Source organism: Fistularia commersonii, chromosome 27 (genome assembly GCF_037954325.1).
Source record: "Fistularia commersonii isolate RoL2024-O1a breed Wild chromosome 27, RoL_Fcom_v1.0, whole genome shotgun sequence".
NCBI lineage: Eukaryota > Metazoa > Chordata > Actinopteri > Syngnathiformes > Fistulariidae > Fistularia > Fistularia commersonii.
In genome coordinates, this window is record NC_141310.1 from 2599989 (window position 1) to 2624843 (window position 24855).

At 42.8% G+C, this 24855-nt stretch overlaps 2 protein-coding genes across 10 annotated transcripts in view; both read right to left on the reverse strand.

Moving 5' to 3' along the window:
* Positions 1–2117: 2117 nt before the first annotated feature.
* rassf10b (Ras association domain family member 10b) lies at positions 2118–3128 on the reverse strand. Its single transcript, XM_086174550.1, has one exon. The coding sequence runs from the start codon at positions 3126–3128 to the stop codon at positions 2118–2120; it is 1011 nt and encodes a 336-aa protein (XP_086030676.1).
* A 2271-nt stretch (positions 3129–5399) lies between these two features.
* tead1b (TEA domain family member 1b) overlaps positions 5400–24855 on the reverse strand; it is a 43219-nt gene continuing 23763 nt past the window's right edge. For 2 of the 9 annotated variants that reach the window (XM_086175325.1, XM_086175326.1), the window contains exons 4-14: positions 20902–20966; positions 18843–19058; positions 16678–16689; positions 15582–15713; positions 15279–15325; positions 15103–15164; positions 13725–13849; positions 11940–12113; positions 9683–9823; positions 9408–9560; positions 5400–8370 (exon numbers count right to left, since the gene is read on the reverse strand). In XM_086175325.1, the coding sequence (XP_086031451.1) occupies positions 8257–8370; positions 9408–9560; positions 9683–9823; positions 11940–12113; positions 13725–13849; positions 15103–15164; positions 15279–15325; positions 15582–15713; positions 16678–16689; positions 18843–19058; positions 20902–20966 (1241 nt within the window). In that variant the 3' untranslated portion in view covers positions 5400–8256. Of the gene's footprint in view, positions 8371–9407; positions 9561–9682; positions 9824–11273; positions 11823–11939; positions 12114–13724; positions 13850–15102; positions 15165–15278; positions 15326–15581; positions 15714–16677; positions 16690–18842; positions 19059–20901; positions 20967–24855 lie in introns of those variants that run through there. The other 7 variants (XM_086175328.1, XM_086175330.1, XM_086175331.1 and 4 more) reach the window with 7 other exon arrangements.

Genomic DNA, 24855 nt, shown 5'->3' on the forward strand with positions numbered 1-24855 from the left:
TCACTTAATGACACCTATTTCTTAGTCACTTGCACAGAAAAACCCCTGAGGTATGAAACACTGACATATCACGTGTTCCAGAGGTGGGAACAAGTCACCGTCCGAGTCCGATTTATGTCACGCAAGTCCTCAGTCTAACAGTCTCAACAGGCACATCTTAACTGTCAAGTGTCAGCTCTAAACAGACCAATCTTAGGTTAAATAGACTAGTCTTAGGCTTTTATAGACAAGTCAATGGTATAAAAGACTAGTCACAGGTCTAGAAAGCCATGTTTTAGGTCTAAATAGACTAGTCCAATGTCTTTCAAGACTGGTAAACAGGCTATTCTCGGGACAAAACAGACTAGCCTCAGGATTGAACAGGCTCAGGTGTAAAGAGTGTCCTTGCAGTCCTACGGACAGAGTATTCACTGACAACCCCACGGTGTCATCAAACCCTCCACTGTCTCCTGCCAAAGCCTGAGTGAAGTCGAGAGTCATTCTTGGTTCTGTCTTTAGCCCTCGGTCTAGACCGTGTTTCCGCAGCTGCACTCGGACTTGGTGAAGCTCGATATTTTGGTTTTCAGGGCTGCAGGCCCATGAAAGCTTGTGACGGATGCTACAAGAGGGGAAAAGAAACCCAGTGTGCCGGTGTTTGAGTCCCAAACAGGCGGTTTCTCCTTGAATTGGCCGCTATTATCTCTGTTGTGACTCTGATTCCTTTGCTATGACTATTTTATTCACACCTGACCATCTCCCGTCCTCTGGATCCCGCTGTTGAAACAGAGGGTTCTCCTAACACCCGCCAAAAACAACAAGCTTTCATTCGGTTGTTGTTGTGACTGATCCGTCCACGTCACCGAGATAAGCCATAAAATGCCAATACACACACACTCACACTCATAACAACACTTTCTTTTGATTGACCTAATTATGACCCAGGGGAAGTTTGATCATCTGGGCGATCTGGGCCCCGCGTGGAAAATTATAGAATTTTCAAAATCACATCTTACCGCCGTTACAGAAGTTCTGACCATTGTAGCTGCCTCTGAATGTAATGCCCAATCAGCATGCAGTGCCGCTCCGTAGGGAACCGCCCCTTTTTGGGAGATTTTCAGTCTGGCTGAAATGGCCCCGAGTTCTTTCATGTGAAATCCTTTTTCCAAAAAAAAAAACAAAACTAAATTTTAATGCATGAAATGGATAAACAGGCGTCTCTCTTCATATTTAGATATATCTGAAGCAGTGACGTGCAGTCAGTGAGGCAGGAGAGGCCGTGCCTCTTGGACAGAAAGGAATTGTAAAATGAAAAAAAGAATCAAATGGTTATATTTATCAGTGATTTGCAATTTAAAGGTATTTTCATTGAACTTTAACAGTTTTAGATTGCTTTTTTTAGTCACTGGATTTTCACATTTACTGTTCAAATACTGAGAAAAGATATGCAGTGAGGCCGCAGACTATTGAGCCTCAACATAGAATGCGCAATGACGGACGACTGCTGGCATGCTCTAAACTAAGACCATATTGCTGTCTCTCTGTATGTCACTATTAAAATGGTTAAACGCTTTTGCCACATGAACTACGTTTCCAATGTACAGTGTTATTTTTTGTCAAAAACTATATGTGTGTTACAAGTTTCTTGTGCTGAGCGATCATAAAACGGCTGCGAAGTGAGGCACGCAGTTCTCCTGCCTCACGGTAGGCGTGCCTCACCTGCCATGAACCTCACTGAACGTCACTGGTCAGAAGGTAAACTCACAATTATTCTAAGAATGAATGGTCAATAAATAAATAATTTCACTCCTGAACAGTCGTAGATGTTCCTTCCTCGTAGTTTATGTAGCTAGACGGAATATCGCTGTGTTTATCTCGGCGCCTGTAATTTACAAGTCGTTTTGCTATGTCATTTGGACTTCAAAAATGTAAATTGTAAATTTACCTATGTAATGTGTCACCCTAGTGATTATTAAACCCCCACCCCACCCAAATGCTCCCAGGAAGAGAAATGAAAGGAATAGGACAAATAAATAGGGTGTCACTTCCTGATCCTGTGGGCCTTTCCGTGGAGTGGACTGACCCATCCCGGACCCCCCTGAACCCCCAACTCTCCCCGCACCCCTATCTACCAGGGGCTCCTAAACCTGGGACTCGCACAGGCGGTGCGTGTGCGGGGAGCTCAGGCCCGTGTCCGAATCGTCGTCCTCCACGCTGTGAGATCCCGCCAGCCGCTCCACGGAGTCGCCGCACGCGTCTTCCTCCACGCGCAAAGTGTTCACCATCTCTAGCAGGTCCCTCATCTCCCGCTCCCGCACCGAGCACGCCTCCCGCGTTCGCTCCAGGTCGCCTCTGACGACCCGCAGCTCCTCCTCGATGCGCAGACCCGCGGCGTGGAGTCGCAGCTCCTCCCGCTGGAGCGCACCCTCATCCCGCAGCTCCTCCTGCGGGGCGCCTGAGTCCCCGCACACCCCGGAGCCCTCCGCGTCCCCCGCCTGCAGATAGGTGTGGTGCACGTAGTTGACCCCGTGCTTCTCCATCCGGTCCCGGTGCACTTTGGCCTCGCACCGCTCGATCTCGGCGTCCAGCTCGGAGATCCTCCGGACCTGCCTGCGGATCGTGCGGTCCTGCGAGATCACCAGGTGGACCAGGCTCTCCATCCGGTCGTCCCCGCGCGTCGCCCTCTCCCGCGCCCGGTTGATCTTGTCCAGCTTCCTGAAGGCTTTCCAGACCATCCGACGCCGCTTGTCGGACGGGAGGAGCCCCCCGGGGGCCCGGGGCTCCGCCTGCACGGGGCTCTGCTTGCTGGGCACCAGCCGCGCCTCCGCGCTCCGCGGGCCGGGCTCCGCCAGGGAGGCTCCGCTCCTCGCCAGCACGAAGCGGACGCTCTCCCGCTCCTCCGCCCACGCCGCCCGCAGGCGGAGGATGCGGGTGTTGCGTGGCAGGACCCTCTCGAAACCCCTCCACCTCTCCACGATGCAGTAGGACGCAGGGCCCCCGGCGAGGTCCCCGTCCTCCAGGAGCACCCGGACCACGTCGGCGCAGGTGGTGCGCTTGGACAAGCCGACGACCACTTTCTCCTCCCGGGACACCCACACAGAAAGCTTCCCCTCCCTTTCCTCCTCCTCCTCCTTCTCCTGCTGCCGCTCCATCACTATTTGCTGAGACAAAGACGGGGAACGAAACTCTGTGTTGAAACTGCACCCGCCGTGTGCGCAAAGGAACAACAGGTGGGAGGATGGAGGTCCCGTACACTCCTGACGGAGGCCGAGGCCGGGAGAGGCCTCACAGGGGCGTCTCTGTTGGGTGTCAGAAACATAAGAACAGGCCGAATAAAATAAAATAAAATCAATGGAAATAAAATAAAATAAATGAAAATGAATAAATGAATGAAAAAACTTGAATATGATTTCAACCAAGGGGGAGAGCAGGGTCATGTCATTCATATATAAGTTTAAGACTTTGAAGATTGTAGTATCTGATGTGAATGTTATATTCAAGAACGTGTTTGTGTGTGTGTGTGTGTGTGTGTTTGTGTGTGTTAGTGCACTGTCCGAAGATAGATGCTCCGTTACGTCCTTGTGTTTGAGAAAAGAAAAATGAAAAGTTTTATTAGTTCTTGTGCCAGATGGCTCCAACATTGACACGTGAAAAGAACGTGATAAATGAAGCGTTTGCCGTATGCTTTTTAGTCTTTTGGTAATTTCTTACTCTTTTCATTCGAGTATTGCATTTTTTTTTAATTTTGCTTCTCTCTCCGCGTGATAGAAGCGCTGCCTCCCTTCCGCTTCAACGGCGCCCCCTAACGGACATATATGGTACTGCGCCGTTGGACGCCGTTTTTCCGCCTCGATCCAGAGCAAATAATGAGAATTTATTTGAACGAATTCAGAGGGAAGAATGTTATAAATGTATCCACTTGGTGGTGCTCTCTACTAAAAATGTATTTTTTCTGTAATTTATTTAGCAAAGAATTTCACGGTACATGGAGACACGTTTCTACACCGTGCATGTGATAATACACACGTTCAATCTTGAATCTGAATTTGACGGCGGGACAAAGATACAAATCAACACAATCGATATTCAAGTTTAAAACCAAGAATGAATACTGGATTATTGGGTTTATTGATACCAAACCGGGTTAAAGACCTTGCATCAACTTTGTCTGAAGCCCTAATAGTTGCAGCACTTTTAATATGAATTGAATGTTATGGATAAAATATGATTTAGTGTGAATTTTATGTGTCTGCAGCACTTTTATTATGTGAACTCTTTCCACTCGGCAGAGAGAGATCTGTTGGTCCCTCTGCATGAATACTGAGATAGAGGGGATTATAAATTTTCCTATGATAATATTTTGAAGGCAGGAAGCAAAATGGTAATGAATCAATCATTGGCACATTAATACACATATCCTTAAAAAATTATATTCCAGAACATCCCAAGACCTTTCTTTTTACCCAATTATGAAGGGAGTTATCTTTGATAGATAGGTACTTTCAGCACTTCAGGCAGTTACAACTGAATGTGAAGGGGAGTCCAAATTTTAAAACAACGTTCAATTAAAATACAATAATATAAATTGTGTTCATAATAAGTGATGTGAACAGATAAGTACCGGTGGTGTATGTGAACATTTCATGTCCAAAGGGACCTGTTGTTTCTCTCTTCGTTAAACATGTATTATGACTTTACTCACATTTTAAAAGACAGCGTTTCACTCTTCCAGTCTTGGCTTTTAAGCTATACACACTGAATACTGAGCTACAGTTAATACTGTGTTATGTACATGAATCAAACATTGTGGCTGATGCAGTACTACTGATATCTGAGAGATAATCTTGACTGTACTTGTATAACAACCCGCATGCACATACAATGTCATAAAGTGTTATGGAACAGAGTATGCATGAATACTTTGCATATTCTGCAAATATATTAGCAGTTTTAGTTAACTTCCATTTGCATCAATGACTTCTTGTGACTGCGGGATGTTTCTTTTCTCCAGATTGTCTCTAAATGGACTAATTGATAATAGTTCATTTTAATGTGTAATGCAGTCAATCCATTTATCGCTAAGCATGGCCATATACCTGTAAGTATAATGGTATAATGTAGTTGCGGGTCCAGGCTTTTAGCATTCACGTCACTTCGGTTTTCTTTATGATACCATTTAGCGCCAAAGGTTTGCTTCCGGATTTATAAGCATCTTAATGGCTTTTTGGCCATATATTACCCGAGCATGTGCAGCGACGGTCCCTGAGGAGCGATGTCTCCCTCTAGCGTCCAAGGCGGGTAATGACAGCCTCCGCTGATCCGCTCCACCAAACAGGACTTGGAGAAGTGAGACGGGCTCCATCTACTGCTGCACTCGTGGCTTTTTTTTCCCCCAGCTAAAAAGTGGGACTTACACACATATATGACAGTTTTCCAGATTTATTTAACTTCAATCTTGCATACATACAAAGTATCTAGAAAGCTACAAAATATCTATTGTCGAGAAGGCATCATAATGTTACAGAGCAAAGACGAGACCATAATGCAGAACACACAAACATAGCGGAGCACCTCTTATTTTCTGGCTCCGGCACGTTACTGTCATAGATATGAAAAGATATCACACATCTGTACCAAGAAAAGCTAAGATATAATTTTGTACAGAGCACCTTTTTACAAAATAAAAAGAAATAAGAATAAAAAGGTCTGCACAGGAACCCCAAGTGTGTTTATGATGACTACGAGAGCTGTGAGAAAGGAAAACAAAGGAAATCTGCGTTAAAGCCACCATTCGGGAAGGAAATGGTTAAACAAAAATGGTACCAGTACCTACTTTATGACCAAAAATGACAATATAAGAGCAAAACCTGTGATATGTCTGTGGCATGATTTCTCCACCTGATTCTTCCGCGCATGAATTTCCGCGGCCTCCAAGTGCAGCGGACATCCACGCCGCCGGAAAGATCGAGTGCGCGTACGAGAAGAACACGAGAAGCGACTAGCACGATTGAGCGTACACGGAGGGGGGGCGAATGGAAGTCCACCGCGGGACCGAACTGAATCCACATCTGCCAGAGACGTCGTCTGACTTTGTTTCGGGCTTCTCTGAATAAAACACTTCAGATGATTGTAGTCCAGATGGTGGACAGCGTTTCCATCGCTGCGGCCTGTCGATCACAATTAGAGCCGCGGGGTCTAATTTAGCCCATATTCCCATCGGATCCGGTTGTTTCTGCTTTGTTTTTTCGGACTGAAAAAGACAAGAGCTTGTTGGTAAACGTGACGACCGGCTGATGTTTTTTTTTTTTTTGTTTGTTTGTTTTTTTGCCATGTCGCGCTCATGGATCACTGGGGGGAAAGACTACAATTTTCCCCCAAATCCTTAAAAAAAAAAAACCACACACACACACACACACACACACAAACAACAACCAAACGAGCAACAAAAAAAGAACACTTGAACCTGCAAGTGTGCGCACAGCAAACCTCTGCAGTGTTTTCGCCTTTGACCTCAAGCAGAGATAGATAGAGAGAGAGAGGGAGAGGGTTTCCTCAGAAACGACAGTTCTGAGATTCTGAGATTCCAACGAGGAAACACAAAAATGGAATACTGTGGTGTGACTGAGCGGTGACCAGCTTCCCCTGCCGTCATTACAATCCTTGAAAAAGGCAATGCGGTGATTGGTTTCACTTGTGTCTCATTTTTGGTCTAGCGTCATTTAATTTGTTGTTCTCTCCTTCTTCTTTTCTCTGAAGCTGGATTCTTTTTCTTCTTCAAAACCAAAGGCACTTCCTTACAATCATGCAGGGGGCATGACGAAAGATTGACATTGTCTGTTCGTGTTTTTTTTTGTTTTGGTCTATTTACGACAGGAAGGCTGCTTTAGACAAGACTCTGATGAAGGCTGATATTTCGACACGTTACAGTCGGGAGAAAAATACAACCTGAATCCGAGGCTCGGCCGCAGCGTCTCGGCCCGAATTTGCCAACTTAATTGTGAACTGCCTCTAGAAATAAAGTCGTTTTTTTTTTGCCTGCCCGGATCTGATTGATTTAGACTTGTTACAACATAAAAAGGTGACGTCGGAGTGTTTGCTAAGGCACTGATCGATTACACTTTGGCAGAGTGTGTATTGATAAGGTCTCACGCGACGCAAACAGGAGATCACAGTTTCAGGGAGACATTTGTGTTCGGGGGTCCAGGCATCCGCGACATGACTAAGGCTCGGGATCTGGATGGGGTGGGGGGGTGGGGTTCAGTCCACGCAAACGCACCGCCTGGAGTCTGATTACGCCGGCGGGGATTAAGCCAAGGCAGCTCGCCAACCGGAAATAATTTGATACCATTGTTGACTATTTTCAAATGTTATTCTCCAAAACAGCAGACATGGAAAAAGCGGGGTTACTTAAGGCAAGGCCAGGAAAAGGGGCTTTTAACAAAGTGCTTTCGGACAATATTGGACTCGGGTTTAATTTGGGGTTTCTTATTTTCTAGCAGTGCTTTCACCTGCCTCAGACCTCCAAACACCTCCCTTCAGTTTTCAAAGGTAAGGGAGAGGACAGAGGGGAGGGGGGGGGACTTTTTGCGCTCACGGCACCAACGCAGGCAACATGATCGCGGTGCTTTTCTGTGGTTCGCCATTCGGCGGTTAGTTTCTAAGACTTGGAGTGCTTCAACAGGGACTCAGAAGAACAGGAGAAAAGAAATTGCAGTATTTCATAGTACTCGTGACCAAAAACTACTTTCAGCAACTGTCTACCTAGTGTTTCCATGGGATTTCTTTGGGAATGTTTCTTGACTGCAGGTGCGTGTCTGTATACAGAATGCATGATCACACAATATGAGCTACAAACGTACAAAACACACGCACACACATAAACACAGACCACATCGTGCTGCTGACTGAACGGCAGGCCAGCACATTTTTTTTTTCCTCTTCTGTTTGTCTATATAATAAAGCGGAGGACAACGCATCAGTTCCGTCAACCAAATTAAACTAGTAAATCTCTCTCAAGGAACGGCCATGTTTACACCCAACATATTTTTGAACAAGAACTCTGGCATTTTATACAAAAACAACTCTTCTGCAATACATGGCTGCAGTCGAAGAATCAATGGAAAGGAAAAGGAGAGTTTAAACAACTGACTTCACCCAATACCATGACCAAAAAGCATTGTAGGTGCGACTTTCAGGTAGAGGCACTGCCACTTGTTTGGGGAGGGGTTACGGAGTCTATGAAACGCGTGGACTTAAAAGGGCGGGGGGACTCTGAGCCCATCATTCTTTGACCAGTCTGTAGATGTGATGCTGGGCGCCGTGCTCACTGTTAGACACCTCAAACACGCAGGCCATGCACAGCAGGGTCTCCTGGGTGTCCCTGTTTGTCACCACCTGCAAGACAACAGACGGCCGTTACCGAGGGACGCTGTGAGACGGGAGGTAACCTCCGGTTTTCCTCGAGACAAAAAGTTCCCCTGTGCCTTAATTGATTCCTCGTCTATTTGTCTCCTTCACTGAAAACACGCACAAAGTCCTTCCTTGCCCCACAGTGAACATTAGAGTGGTAAAGATTTCCCTGCTGAAACAGACTTTTCCCAATCGGCTGATTTGTCCGGAAAATCTTCAGATTGACATGTTCTGTGAGTGATGAATTTGTCAACTGTCATTTTAGTGACTATTTCCTAATATCGCATTCAAACATTAACCTTGACTCTGAAAATCATTTGGGAGACCAAAAAGCAAAGGTTTGGTCTGCGAGCCTCCACATTCACGCAGATACTCGTCACGATGTATTGCACTGAGCAACGCAGGCTTCACATTACACGTTCCTGCTGAAACACAGTGAGACCTCTGATGTGCGTCCGAAACCCATGCGTCACGACGGAGCGTGCGCGGCTGCTGATTGGAAAAAAAAATCCATTTGCACCTTGGAACCTGCTGAAACGCGTGCGCGACTTCTGACTTTTCGATCTCTACTTCAATCTGCCGCTTGCGATGAGGCGTCTACAGTGAGGATGAGGGAGAATTATTGACAGCTCCTCCTTCACACTTATCCATCGCCGAGATGTGCAACCAAAATAAAGCTCAGAACATATGCATGTCTATTCTGCCGGATCTCGGTGTTGGCGAATGACACTTTAAGACCCCACGTGACGGCTAATAACAGGGGTCCCTGCCCCCTCTTATCCTGCCTTTTCCCCCGGTAGATAATGAGGCTCCTCACACTGTGTTTCATCCCCTGTGGAATGACAGGAATGTACGAGCAGCGAGAGAAACTCATCTCAAGGCCCAGTCAAACCCGGCTTTTGATTTTTTTTTTTCTTTTCAAGCCAACTGGAGCCGCCGACACACCCTGACAGCAGCAGAAGAGGAGAAGAATGAGGGTCCTGGAGAGGCGCCGCGCCTATTCAGGTCAATGAGGTTATTACCAATAAGATGGTGAAGTTCTCCAGCACGCTGTTCATCATGTATTTCTCGGGCAGGTGCTTCAGTTTGTGGATGAAGTTGATCATGTATTCACACATGGGAGACCGGCTTATCCTGTAGACGAAGCGTCCGTTTTCGAACCGCGCGTATTCAGTCTGAGGGGAGGGAAAAAACAGGAGGATGAGTATAGGGCATGAACAGGACGTAACAAACATCGGAGGATAAACTGTGCACTCCACCATCATTCTGATGGGCGAAAAGGTTTCGGAGTGCTTACCTCCACTTTCTCCACCACCTGCTTGCCAAAGGAGCACACCTTTGTCGAACACGTGATAGTCATGTTCTCCGAGCTCTCGTACTGACTGGTGACTCCGTAGAACGATCCGGTTTCATCTTGAATGTTGCAGTTGAGGTCAGCCTGCGGGGCATCCAGTAGGGATTAACAAGTGTGTTTGGGCACGGGGTCACGGAGCAACGTATTCGAGAAGTAGCGGACAGGAAAGGTCCCACTGTTCTGCGGGAAAATTAAATATGCTGAATACTATCGAGTATTGACGGACAAGAGCCGCGATGCTCGTTGGCCTTTTTATTCACGGTAAATTACATGCACATAGTCGATCTATCATCAATGCTTTCCGAGTTGGGTTGGGGGCAGAGGTGGGCAGCAGAGTCTTTTGAGTCAATTCACATGTGTTACACATTTCTATTATAATTACACCGCTGTGATTATACATGTAAAGTGTGATTTTAATCAAATCAATCAAAACAAAGGAAATAAAGAATACCTAATCACTGTAATAATAGGTGTGATATGCAGTAGCACCTCGGCAAGCATGTGTCACATTATTATGATTAAAACTCAAGGTCACGAGTTGTCATAGTAACATAACAAGCTTCGCAGCTGGTGAGCCCTCGGCAAGCAGCTGGGGGGCTCTAAATGGGGACAATGTCCAAAGAAAGTAAACAAAAACTAATATAAGATTACATTCGAGACCCGCTCATCAGAATATTTCTCGAACCTTATCTAGATTTCGATTTATCATATAATTATAAACCGGTCCTCAAATATGTCACTGAGCAACATCAGGGCTGCATTGACAAGCTGTTGTCCGACAGAGACGGGGGGTGGGGTATTCCTTTCACATGGTGGGATGACTTTGTGGAAAGGATTAAATGATCCTTTTAGGGAAATGCTCGAAAATACACACTGTTTCAATTATTTTTGGAAACTATAGGAGGAGAGAGGACAATATGCTTTTCATTTCATTAACATACTTGTGGTGAATACTCCCCAACACACAGACACTTTTTCTTTTTGGTCGTTGTATTTATTGGGAAGTATAAGCAACCATCTGTAACACAGAGGATCTGGTTTATTAACTGATCGTGAGCGATAAAGCAGAAAATGAGTTCCACATAAACGGAGCTAGTACCGACTTGTATACTGAATAGTTGCAAATGTAAATTTGTCATTTTAAAGCTCGTCTTGAAATAAAGACCGACAATAATGGGACACGCAAATCACATCGCAGTGGGAGCAGTGCCAGTTTGATCTGGGAGCTGGAACCAGGAGCTGTGGTAGGAGGTGATACTGAGGAAAAACAAAACTAGCTGAAATCATGTGGATGAGTTTACACATTCGTTTCATGTGTTATCACTGCAAACAGCACGTATGGGAGGAGACCCCTGAACCTTCATTATAGCAGGTAACACGTCACACCATTTAGGAACTAATGTGTTACATTCTGTGCCACTTTTTGCCAAAATCAGATATCTATGCAGATCATCCACGTGCAATGCACACAAGACGGGCTTATCTCGACCACATCTGAGCGTGATTCTGAAGAGCATGAAGATTCTGGGGAGGATTAAGCAAATGAATGTTAAAAGACAGATTTACAAGGCTGAACGGGTGCGCTTCCCAGAGGGCAGCCTCTCTGTGCCCCGAACATCCTGTTCATTACGGCTACAAAAAGAGGAGACGTCCTTCTAAAACATTCTCCTCCTTCATTAAGCAAAGCAGTTATACATTCATTATTGTGCAGATTCTGTCTTTCATTTGAAATTTAGATTGGCCGGTCACTTCAAAAGGAATTCGAGGGGACTTGGTCCAAGTGCATCATCCCTACTTTGTTGGCTGCCGCTAGTTAGCATTTTGCATCAGAGAGGAAATACATGCAATGTTTAAACAGCCATTAGGAGTGCAACCAGGTCACTCCATTGTTTGCAGATATTACACAGAATTAGCAAGCGCTTTGATCAAAAGCTCTCCTGCTATGCAAGTCCAAATACAGCAGCTTGCATTCTGCAAACATTAAGAGAGTAATCTTCTCTATGTAGGCTGATTATCCTCCGCCACTGAAGATGATCCCGAGCAGTCTCAACAGGATGCTGCTGTCAGACATTTGACAAAGAGCCTGAGCAAAAGGACGCGATTATATTAGCGGGCACGTATGTAAAGACTAATTGAGCTGCAAGGCTTTGATTTCTTTGTTATGTTTGTAAGAAGGATGTCACTGACAAATCACACTCACCCAGAATTTTATGAGGAAGAAGGAATTTTGTGGGCCTTTTCCATACAGCTCCTTCAGTCCTCCTTTCTTTTCGGGGAATTTGTCGTAAATCTGACGAATATCCACCGACTCCAGCAGGGCGTCGCTGTAGGAATGATTTGTCTGCCCGATATGTACAAAGAGGTGCTTGTTGTACTGAAAGAACAATCACACATTTTCAAAGTGCAGTTAAGAACCGTGTGATGACAACACATTAGATTCGCTTTCATTCCCATCACTGTAGAGGTCTTCCATCCCAACTGCAGAAAGTATCACTGCTGGATCCTCCATTCTTGAATAACCCTCTAAAATCAATGTATTAACATCAATAATGCCATATCATATCATATATATATATATATATATATATATATATATATATGTGTGTGTTAGTTTGAGTGAAGGTCTGGTATTTACAGGTTTTTCAAAAGTTTGGCCTTTCAAATAAAAATTAGCTCTGGCTTGATTATTGGTAGTGCAAGCAGAGCCTTTCCCCCTACTGGAAAATCACAAGAATGCAGGTTTGAGACATGACAGGAGAGTCACTGAAAAATGTAATGGTTACTAATGTATCATCAAAACTGTATTTCTGACAACAGTGACAAATAACTTGAATCATTAACAGGGAAAGCAGCTTCAGTACAGATAAGCAAGTAGTCTTTTACTTGGTAATAATGCAGTGATAAGAAACAGCCCCAACAGACACAGCTTGACTGATCTGTATCGGGCTGCTTGCCTGCTTGCAGTTGTGACATGAAAAATATGGAAATGTTTCTCTGACTCGATGAAACCGAAAAGAATCTGATCGCCTTATTTGTACCGAGTTGAGCTTTGAGTGCCGGTCTGCTGCGATCCAAGTGTTAGCGTATAGGACGGGTCCGAAAGCTACAAGAAAGCTGTGGAACCATGTTTGTTTCATAAGCGCCAGCTGGTTTGATTTATCGAAAATTGCTTTCACAAGTTACTGCAGCAAAGGCAGTTGACAGTATTGCTCATATTGACGCCTATACTGCATTTCAAAGTATACCTGCTGTTACATGCAATATAATGTGATTCGCTTGAGCACATTGAAGAGCTGATGCGAGCAGAACTGTCAATGCTCACTCAATGCTTTCAATGCAAGCGGATCAGAGTGGTGGTCCCTGGGTGTGTCACTTTAATGTGACAGAAAGAAGAACCGGATACTATTAGAACACAAACGCCGAGCAAAGAGAAAAAAAAAAAACAAGAGCATGAATCAGCGAGTAATGTTGGCTTTTCAGGGGATTGTTGCCCTCAGTAAGGCTGTCTGGAACCATAGCATGTGGTGCTTCTCCTGCATGTTGCCTGGAGGGCAAAGGCAAACATTTTAAAACATTAAGTTGAATAAGATTTATGGCTCTTGTCATGCGGTATCGATGCCATGAGAAAATGCACAAGAAAATGTGGACAAACATTCCGCAAAGGCTTTTTTTTTTTTACAAAGCAAACACAGAAACGAGATTGCTGACGGTTTAACGTACAAAATACAGCAAGATGGCACAGCAGCAAACAACGAATGTAATGTCGCCATGCTTTTTGATGATGTAATTAATATGAAATCGTTTATAATTTCCGCTGGATTTCTTGCAAAGTGTCCCTACAGACTGATCTTCTCCCCCCTCTCCTGTGGTCAGCTGAGTTTGGCAGGGAAAGTGTATTCCAGTGTGTTTTTATTGTGGAGCGCAGTACGATAAGAGGTGGGACTGAACCGTGATAGTTCATGCCTCGGTGTAATGTTCTACTTACAGAGTCTGGGTCTCTCTGTTGCTCGAGGAAGGCGGAGAACTCCACCAGTCGGAGTTTCGATGTACCAATAGAGCGGCCCTGCCATGCTGGTGCCGTAGGGGTTGCAGCTGCTGTGGGTTCGTAGCCTGCCAGCGACAGCGGGATAAAAAGATTTGTTGTTGTGCCGCTTTACGGTAAAGCATGAGTCGTAGTCATTGTAAAGCATAGTCATTGTAAAAACGCCGACAATTGTTAAGTTGGTGCAGTTTGACAAAGAAGGGAGAGTTGACTCGCAAAGACAAAATGCAAAGTCAAAGACAAGTTAAATTTCCAATTCTAATTTTCATTTCAATACCTTACAATTACAAATCTACCAAAGCAGTAATGAATAATTAGCAAGTGAATATTTTGGAGATATTTTTCTGATAGACATCATAATAATTCCCATGGCAGTTCTTAATTTTTTTTTTTCTTTTGCTCTTTGCTTTTTGCTTTTTCTAATGAAACTTTTGTATTTGTTTGAGGAAACTTTGGGTGGGTGGGTGGGTGGGTGTTTGTGCGTGTGTATGTATGTGTGTGGGAGGGTGCTTGCCAATTTTTGGATAAGCTTAAGAGATCAGATTCTAGTCATTTCTGCTTATTTTATGCCACTGCTGTCCGACTTTTTTGAGTCATTTCTTTGAAATAAATGAGTAATGTCTTGATCTCTTACAGGCACTATTTTGGTCTTAGGGGAGAACGCCTACATTTACGGTAAAAGTATAAGCAACTTCTCACTAATTTAAAGGCTTATGTCTTTTGTCTTTTTTAAGTATTTTTCCAGGTACCATATTGCTTGTTGAAATTGAATTCCTTTCTGAGTCACTGTTTGAGCTGAATAACAAAAATTTAAATACGCAGTTGTAAACTCTATCTACAGTTTCATACTAAATTAATTCACACTAATTTCTTTTGATATAAAATATTGTGAATAAATCAACGGTTCCAGTATATGGTGCTACATTGAAAAAGAAATTGATGCATCAGGAAAAATTTGCTGCTTGAATACCCTTTATTGGCAGGTACTACAAATCCATGCTTTTACACTCTCTTCAGTCAATAGCGGCTTTGGCAGGAGTACAGTATACTGTAAAGTACTCGCCCACAGTACATCCAAGTAGTATTATTCTAGCTCCTGGATATTTTTCACAAATCTGTCACTATCTGTACAAGAAGACATACCATTTTCATGCAATTCATGCAGTAACTTTGCATGTTTTTAAACTCCTAGAAAATGCACACAAATACAGATTAATAGTTGAAAGAACATAGTCATGATTCACCTAACAATGGCACGACCTGATACTTTCATCTTCAATTACCATTCCCTTTAAAGTTCGTCATCTGAATAAATTCTTACTTGAAATGGCTGTTGTGACCGCAGGCTGGATGGGATAGGCTTGTTGTGTAAATGGCTTGATACTGAAATGGAAACAACAGAAACCACATGAGGCGAAGTACAACACTGTCATGCATAAAGAGTGTTTAGTCATGTCCTTGTTACATTTACAATTTCAAACTAAGTATCATACTCACTCTTGTGAGGATCCTGCCTGACCAGTGGATATCATGCCCTGCCATAACTAGAGAAAAGGAAAAAAAAAAGAAACAATATCCAGTCATGAAAAGCTTTTAGCAACAAGATGGCCTTTGGTTTAGTGAATGACATTATCTCCACTACCACTCCTTTTGATCTTATGCTTATCTGATAGGGGCAGTTGTTCAAAGCTGTGGTGTGTAATGTGATTTGGCACGGGTGTTGGTGCAGTTGGCTCCATGAATGCCCTGGGTGAGGCTGGACAGAGCTGATCAATCGTTGGTTGCCGGCGAGGCTCTTACCCCTGCTCCGGGGAAGGCTGGGCGTGGGATGCCTGGCAGGCCCAGCTTGTTGTGAATAGCCGTAGCAGAGACGATCTGAGCGGAGGACATGGAGGCCATGCTCTGGAGGGCTTTGTCCTTCACAGCCTGGTCCTTTAACAGTAGTCACAAAAGGCTTAGCACTCGCACAGAAGCGGGGGTGGGGGAAATTTTGTATGTGTGTGTGCATGTGTGTACAGGCGTGCGAGGGGGTGCAGGGGGGGGGGGGGGGGGGGGGGGGGCATGTTGCACTGGTAGCAACAACCAGACTAACAACACACTGAATGTAGCACTGACCTCTCTCACAGCAGCAGGCAGGTTAAAGATGATGCATCAGCATGTAAGCGTTTTTAAGTGGAATGTGCCAAACAATGACAATTGGATTCCAATATACAATGGTTGGCAGTGGTATGCACTTAAACGAAAGTTTGCTTTTTGACTAACATGCACGACTAAAATACTTTTAAAAAACTCATTCAGCAACACTTCTATCAAGGCTGCAATTACCTGTGTCAAAACAACATCTAAACATTGCAAAGAATTTGTGGAGTAAAACTGAAGGACACCATTCCCACTCAGGTAAGAGTCTCTTACAGCTCAGAGACTTTCTGTCCTTTAATCCCAAAGCTAGAGTGTTTAAATTAGAAGGATATCTGCATCGATGGCATCGACTTAGTGAAATACTGTGACCGGGTAGTCAATGACCCGTAAGTGCATGGTGTCACAGCGACAGCAATATGTAGTGTACACGGGCTGGATAAAGTCTTTTGTTCATTAGGGGCGATCCTGCACGACCTGCAGACATTTAACCAACCCCAACAGCACTAGCAATCCCATGCATACTCAGACACGCCGGTGGCAGAAGCTAAGGGTAAGCATGCTGGCAACAGGTGCTGGTGGAGCAGACTTCGGCAAAAGTATGGCAACACTGTGATGGCACATAAACGATGCTGATAATCTGGGAAGTGTACTATGCAGCAGCTACACTATGGCAGGAGCACAAATGCGAAAAACTGGCAGCTGAGGGGGTGAGGCAGAGAAGCAGACGGCATCACAAGGACAAAAAGTAAATACTTACCATACTTGTCACCTAGATGCAAACAAATGAGGCCATAATGAAAAACTGCAGTTCATAAACTGACATGGGCAACACAGTTAAAGTTGAAATGCCTGCGCTATACATGAAACACCTCAAAACAACAGCTAAATCAAATCATCTCAATTTGAGAAAATCCATTAGTCTTCACACAGTGCAACCCAAATGTTCAAAGTAGAATTAGCTCCAAATGAATATGAGATTTGCAGTCACAAGGGATCCAGGGTCTTTGGCCCCTATGCATTTCACAATCTGATCAGTTGAGTCAGAACAACAGACCAGTGATATAATGGGTGTAATTTCACTGAAATGCCATAGACAAGACCAGAAACAGCAGGTTTTCATTGATGCCCCCTAAAATGAAGGGCACACTCTTTGCCACTGAACTCTAATTTGCTTTAAATGAGAAAAGACAGGGATTCATACAAAAGCCGTCTGTTTTTCCTCAGAGAGCTGCCTGTGCCCCTGAAAGACCAGGCATTGATGTGGCTAGCGGCCTGTCTGACTCTCTTGGCCTCTCTCGACATAGACACACTGACACACACAGACACGCAGTCTGAGGAGGAGTCATTCACTCTTGTTGAATAAAGGGAGAGAGGCAAAGTGTGAAACTCAAAATGTATAGTTTGCTCTCCAAGAAAAAAAAATGACATGTGGGTGGAGTGTTCTTTGATTCACAAGCAATACTAAATGAAATACGTCAAATTACAGGTTACAATGTTTTTCGCAGATACGTTCTGTTTCTTTTATGTGCTCTTCTGAAAAGTTGTCTCGGGTAGTAAATAGGTTTCTCCACTGCTGTGATTACTAACTAGAATGCCTTCAAACAACATCGGAACTAGGAGGAAAGAAAGAGACCAACAGCCACGGCATCGTCAGTCTGGAGTTATCAAAAGATTGGAAGGTGGGGCGGGTGGGGGGAAGAAGCGGACGGCATTTAAGGAACAGCCAGATTCACAACCATTCCAGTTGAATGAGCACCACTAAGCCTTTGACAGCCAGCAAAAGTTAGGTTATGTTGTCAAATGAGGAAGAGCGGTAATCCCTTCTCTTTCTCTCTCTCTCTCCTTTTACCACATACACGCTTTGCCATGCCCTTTATTTATGGAGTCCATTTAGTATGATTTCAGCTCTCAGCCCTTCACCAGCAGCCAAAGCCAGCATGCTCCCAACATCAACACACCTCTATGTTTACTTAAATATTACAAACATCTGTAAACATTAGTGCCTGACAGGAATACATTCAGCCAACCCAGTGGATGGTGCTAATATTATTATTACCGATAAACAATTACGTATCTGCATCTGTTTATCAGTTAGTCCACCTCAGAGGTCCAGATTGGATTCTCAACTACTTGTGGACGCATTCATGGTTCCCAGAAGAAGAATCTTAATGACTTCAGTAATCCATGACTTTTATTTGAGTGCTACTGAGGGGGTTCTCACATTTGGTTTAGTGGCTATTTCAACGCAGTTTGGACAGATTGGAATGAGAATTTGTAGAGCTATTCTTGTTGCCTTTAGCAACCTTTATTGCTCAGGCATCTGAATTTGTATTTCGCAAAATCAAAAAACATCTTCTTGGTCACTATACGATTCATCCTGGGGCGGAATTTAGGTAATTAGCAAATGTGAGTGAGCTGAAACATTAATTTAGGATGGCAAACACACTAAAACCTTGTCTGCTAAATCAGTCATCAGTGTTTGTATTAGGATGGAAAAAAAAAAGTGTCCTAATATTTTTCCTGTTTTCAATCCTGAATATGTTGGTCTGAAAGATCCAGTATTAGTCAGGCTCTTAATAAACAATACCCATTCCTGCTCAACTTGAAATCTGTGATATTGTATTTCTTTATGGCTCTACTTTTAATAGTGTCATTATATTTGATGTAAGGCTGCTACCAAAGCAAAGGGCACACAACGTAAAATGAATAAAAATGCAGGTGAAACTAAGTGGACAGAAGATCTGAATTTGGGTTAGAGATGGACTTACGAGGTGGGACGGGGTTAGAAAATATGAAAAGATGAAAGTGAGCGGAAGATGTGTGTTAGAGGAAATCAAAATATCAGGCATCCACTCTCACCATGGGAAACAGGAAGTTAGAGATGCACAGCAATAACAAGCCCAAAAGCAGAAAAGCGCATACCTTTAGCTTGGAATGAAACTCACGAGATTTCCTTCTGGCAAGAACCTGAATGTGACTAGACACCTGCGGGGTAGGGGAGGGGAGGAAAACAAAGGAAGAGCCTGTAACCATGGCAATGAAAAGCCCCCTGCAACTGGGCAAAGCCAGACGTACCTTAATGGCAGCTTGGATTTCTCGAACTTTCTTTCTTGCTAAGACCTGTATGTGACTAGACACCTCCATTAAGACAGAGAAAGGGGGAAATAAAAAAAAATAAGAAAAGCTAAATCAAAAGTGCAAACATCGTTTTGTTTTAAAATACTTGAGGGAGATGAGGTGTGTGACAGAGGCCTCTCAGAGCCACACATCATGCTAGCAGCCAATAAAACATTGTGCTGTGTGTTGTCACCACTTAAGTGAACTGATTAAGGAGGATGCAGGCCCCTTTAGCACATATTAAGAGGACGCAGATGTGATCTTCTGTGTACTGAATGGCAATTGGTTGATCTAGTATTGTTATGAGCGCCGAGCGAGGCATTTCACCGGCCAAGTCTTACACTTCATGTTCACGGGGCCCAAAAATGCTTCAGTTTTGCATCTAAGATTCAATGGTGTGAATAATGTTGTAAAGGGTGTTCAAAGAAAAAGAACGGGAGAAGAGAAAATGTGTTGATGACGGGATGCACACGGTGGACATCCGTCTCCGTGGGGTTTGCAACACAAATAACAGAACAAGTGAATTTTCTTGCCTGGACTGGAAGAGTTGACAGAAACAGAGTTCTTTGCTGAAAATGACTAGCCGATGGATTGATCAGTCGACCGCCAAACATTTAAGGTGTCACAATACCTGTAATTATGGTGGTAATTTTCAATTGCTAACCTATTTTCTGATTTCCCCCTCTCCGATGGGGAGATTTCTACTTCATTATCCAGACGTTGCTGTATAGTCACTTATAGATTTTTTAATTTGAAGCCGTTTGGGACCTGCTCAGTTAAAACAAGAAATGTGAGGACTTCATCTTGGGCTGTGAAATTGAAACACACATTTTCTTCGTCTTCTGGCATCTCTGATAAAAGCATTCTTTCATTAATCTAGAAGATAATGATCGGATTAATTAACGGCATGCCTAAAACAAATAACACAGCAGTAGATGGTATGCATTAAATTAACCACCATAACAATACGAGCTGATGTGCTCTGTAGATTAGAAAAAAAAATCCTCTCCCTTCTGTTTCTGTGCTGAGGAGAAAAGTCAAGGAGAAGCCCACCATACACACACTTTCAGGTTTGCCGTGATCAAAATGTCACTTTAGACAGCAGGCTGTTTATTTTTTACGCGATAAGATAGCAGGGACATTTCCTGATCAAAATTCTGAGATTCACAGAGTAAGATGCAACTTAGAAGTTTTACTTAGTCTCAAGGGAATTATTTGATGTATTTTGAAATACCCAATAAAACAAACGGCTGTAACATGTCTTCGTTTTAGTTGTAGAAATGACTGCAGTCATCTGCAGATGTTACAGATGGTAACTCAACTTTGATTTAGAAATGTGAACTCACTCCTGTAGCGTGTGTATTGCAAACAGCCTGCTGCAAAAGTGCTGGATACAATCTCATCTTAATCTCACAGAAAAACTCTATGACCAGCGAGGGCATCTTCCCATTAATAAAGGCATTACTGTAGCAAAATTCACGTCCTATATTATACAGTCATGGAGAGAAACACAAAAGTTACAATAGTTTCTGTTTTCAATAGAACCACTTCGATATTCATACATTTAGCGTGTGTTTTTTTTTTTTGTACAAAAGGGAAGGCCACATTTTAAGTAAAGGACTGTTATTCATTTAAACTTTTTAAAGGGTAATTAAAGAATTGCAAAGGGACACAGGAGTCATTTTGTTCAACATTTTAATTTCAAATACAGTTCCTCTGCCTGTATTTAAGAGATCCTTTTAGACATTTAAAAATGCAGGGGAGTCTGCTGGCCTTCAGAGGACCCAAGAAGCGACGCAGCCTGCTGTTCCATGTGTGCGCCCTCTAAATTCATGACATGAAGATTATCCCTCTTTCGTCTTACCTGCTTCCGAGTCCTCGTCTTCCCGGTCCGCAGCTTTATATATCTGGCAATCAGCTCATTTCGTCCTGCGGGTAAAGGGAAACGGGAGTCCTTGTCATGTTGTGATGAGTCGGCTGTGGTTTTTCGTGGTTTTAATTTAACACTTCCACTCCAAAGTACAGGGTGAGGAAATAAAGGGTTAAAAGTCATGTTTGACGGTAAAGCATTACACACTGACTGTCCGACATCTGCGGCTGGCTGAGAACAGGAAAAGAGACTCCTTTGTCTGTGAGACTAAGGCTTTCATACCGTTAATAATCTAAAGTTCACAAACTGAATGTCTAGCGCTGAGAGGAATCAATCAATCAGATTTCGAGATTTAAAGGAAACTTCAATATTTTGATAAGTGATTCATTTCTTCATACATTTTTTTCAGAATAGTGGTCAAAATTTGGTATATTGCGTAAAGATATATTATATGAAGTGATTTTTTTATATCGGACATATGATATCTTGTTAGATTTTGAAACACTTTTCAGTTATGCATTTTCAGTTATTAGCCACATTTTCAAGAGTAATCTACTAATGAAGAATATAATTCACAATTAAACTAATAATGACGAAAACTGTTACATGCGGTCTTAAATTTCTCAACCACTCAGCTGAAAGTGGTTAATGTTTAGTCTTTGTCATTAAATAACACCTAAATAATGAATGAATACTAATGAATACTATCAGGAAATGTTGTTTTTTTTTTAACACCACAAGTGATTAGGAAAGGGAGGGAGGGAGGGAGGGGGAGAGAGGTCGGTGCTGCAGCAGAGTTATCCACTGCAGTCCTGTTTCTTTTCTCCATGAATTCATACTATACCTCATGTTACACCCTAAGAAGTCTAACACAATTCCACATGATGGCCTTCATCAATCCCAGCACCTCCAGCTTTCATACTTTGAACATTACAGAAGAGAAAACAAACTGCCAACTTGTCTTATGGCTTCGACTTGTCACCAGACTACTATTTTTGCGTCATCCCTAGTACTGCCACCTAACCAGTGATTATACCTTTAGTGATAGCATTATTTGAGTAAACTATTGTGTTAAAACTATGGCCAATAACCATAGTACAACGGCATGCAAATCAGCAGATCTCCATATATCTACATGTTATAAAACAAGCCAGATACAGTTTCACTGTGAAAACCCCATGTGCATTAGCATGAAAAAACCCTTCTGCAGCGCAGCCTTTCAAATTAATCTAATTCCAGCTCATTCTCTTCAAAGCCCGACACTTTGAAAGGAAACAGACCTAGCTGTTCATACTATTACAGAATGGATACTGAATATATTGGGTTTAAAACAGTGCAGCTCTGACTAAATTATAATTAAAGCATAGCTTTTTAGAGATTTCCAATTAACAATGGCTCCAAACATTCTTCTGCCCTCAGCTCTGCTCTAATTGTTTTAGCAATGCGCATGACCCCTGCTTAGCCCTTTCATATGGTAATAACACGCTGCTGACCAAAACTATTACACAAATTATAGGTAAGGAGGCACTCTAATTATGTGTTCAGCTGTAGTCAACCAATGCCATGGATCTGCTCTACTCCTCTGTGAAATACACCGAACCCGCAATACAATTAAGCATTTTCCTACATTCGCTTCATTATCAATTAGAGGTCTTTCTTTCATTAGGATACAAAGGCACCGAAACACACTGCGCTGCTAATAAGCTGCGTTTCAGGTATCACGGGGAAAGGCATCTTTTTTTTTTTTTTTTTTAATAATAGCAACACATCATGGTTGACGGACAAATTGTAACAGAAAGGTAAATTTCGGTATGAAAGGGCAGAAAATTAGATAGAAAATGAATGACATGGTTGGCCCTGATGTTGCACCCTTAGTTACTATCCCGTCCGAGACTCACTGCATTTAAATTTCCTTTCATCAATCTCTCATTTTAAGAACCGTGAAACAAGCAAGGTTTCACATTTAGGCGTGAGTATAACACAATCTTTAATACTATGACTCATATCAACAACATCAGTTTTCTCTTACTTGAGTCATTTCCTTTCATTTAAACAAGTCATTCAGTGAACATTTCAAGCGACCCTGTCTTTAGGTTTGGAAACCATGAATATACCTTTGGACAGGGATCTACAAATTTTCATTATTTGTGTGTGAAAGCTGCTCAGCGGCACATGAAACATAAAATTGTTGGAATTTCTGCTGCAGTTTTCTCCATGGTGTAACTCACAGAGTAAGAAAACTTGAAAAATTCACCAATAACCTCTGATGTAGCCCTTTGCTCAGTTTAATTGTGAGAAAGTATTTTCAGACTTGTTCATTCTATATTTCTATAACTTCACAGTTCAAACATATTGAAATAAGACAAGTGCCCCACCAAAAACTAATTGTTTGAAAGGTTGCTATACTCACAACCAATCATTCTGTATGACAAGCAAAAGCAAGGGGGACCTCAACAATCAAAAGTGGCTTTTTATTGAATTATTTTCAGTTACATTTTCAGATATCATTGCTTGCTTGAGTTTCAAATAAGTCATTTTGTATGTGTTAAATAAAATGAATTTTAAAACCACCTCTTTCTTAAAGTAAATCTCGGGGGAAAGCCATACGTTGGGCCACTTTTCATGCCAGAACCAGTGCGATACTTGCAGTTCCAGTTTGGCCATGACTTCCTTGCAGCCTTTCCAGGACTCAATACATCCCTGGTATAAACATTAAGTCATATAAAGGTTGACCCCGGAGCTTTTTTGACATAAGAACTTTTGGCAAGGTCGCCCCGGCTGAATTCAGTCAGCTGACGGCCTGTTTGCTGTTGAATAATTCATTCTTTTCACCAGGCTGGGAAAAAAAAAGCTCAGTGGGTCCTGTCTGCACAGCAAATCAATTGTTGAAAAAATGTGACAGTCCACAGACAGGACTAGTTTGAGATTGTTTGATTTTGTTTTTCCATGTCTAATAATCTATAAGGGGGGGGGGGGGGCAAATTACTCCGCAAACACAAAGACATTCATACAGGTGGGGGGCAAACTATAGGGGGAAAAGAAAAAAATACACCCAAGTGAGATGCTAAGTCTCCCCAAAGCCAGCAGAGTGTCTTCAGGTCACCATTTCATTGGTTCTACTGGCCTCTGCTTCTAAGTGGGGGACAGGAGTCAGATGGTATTATCGCATTTGCTTTTGTTGACTTTGGAGACCATTGTCTTAACGCACTGGTCCAAATCATCAATGAAGACTTTCCTTCAAATTATTCTTTCACATGGTGGGGGTTACTGAGTGATGCATTTAACCCCTTTGTGTTAAACCAACTGGGTTAGGCTTAATTGAGCTTAATACTATCCTCATCTGCAGCTATTTCATACAATAAAATGCATTCTAAAGCACTTAAATTCTGAGGCACTTAAAAAGTTGACTGAATAAGCACGCAAACAAAAGATTTTAAAGTATTGTGTGGTTTTGAAGAGGCTATTTTTTCAGATTCTTCACAGCTTTTGCTTGACCTTCAAGTCTAAATTCAATTTACTGTGCAATAACATATAGAGGAGGATTTTTGTATTTGCATTCAAGTTTTAATCCTTGATTTTACAGAAACTTAAAATCAGCTGGATGTCTTTGACAGGTGCTTATAAGCTGCTGCTCCAAACTAAATGTTTTATTTCCCACACACACAAACGGCAAAAAAAAAAAACAACAGGTCACCCGTTCATCACAGGTCCAGAATTACAAAATGGAATCTGCAACCAGAGACAATCTGTATACTTCCATTAACCTTCAATAAACCAGAAAAGTTTTAGAATATGGGAAAAAGCCAGAGAACCTGGAGAGAAACCATACAGACGAGGAAGGGACAAGTAAATTACCCATACAAAACTGCCAATACATAGAAGCCTGTTAGCCTTGAACCCAGTACATTCTTGCTATAACGTGAGAGTGCTGATCCAACATATCAGAGA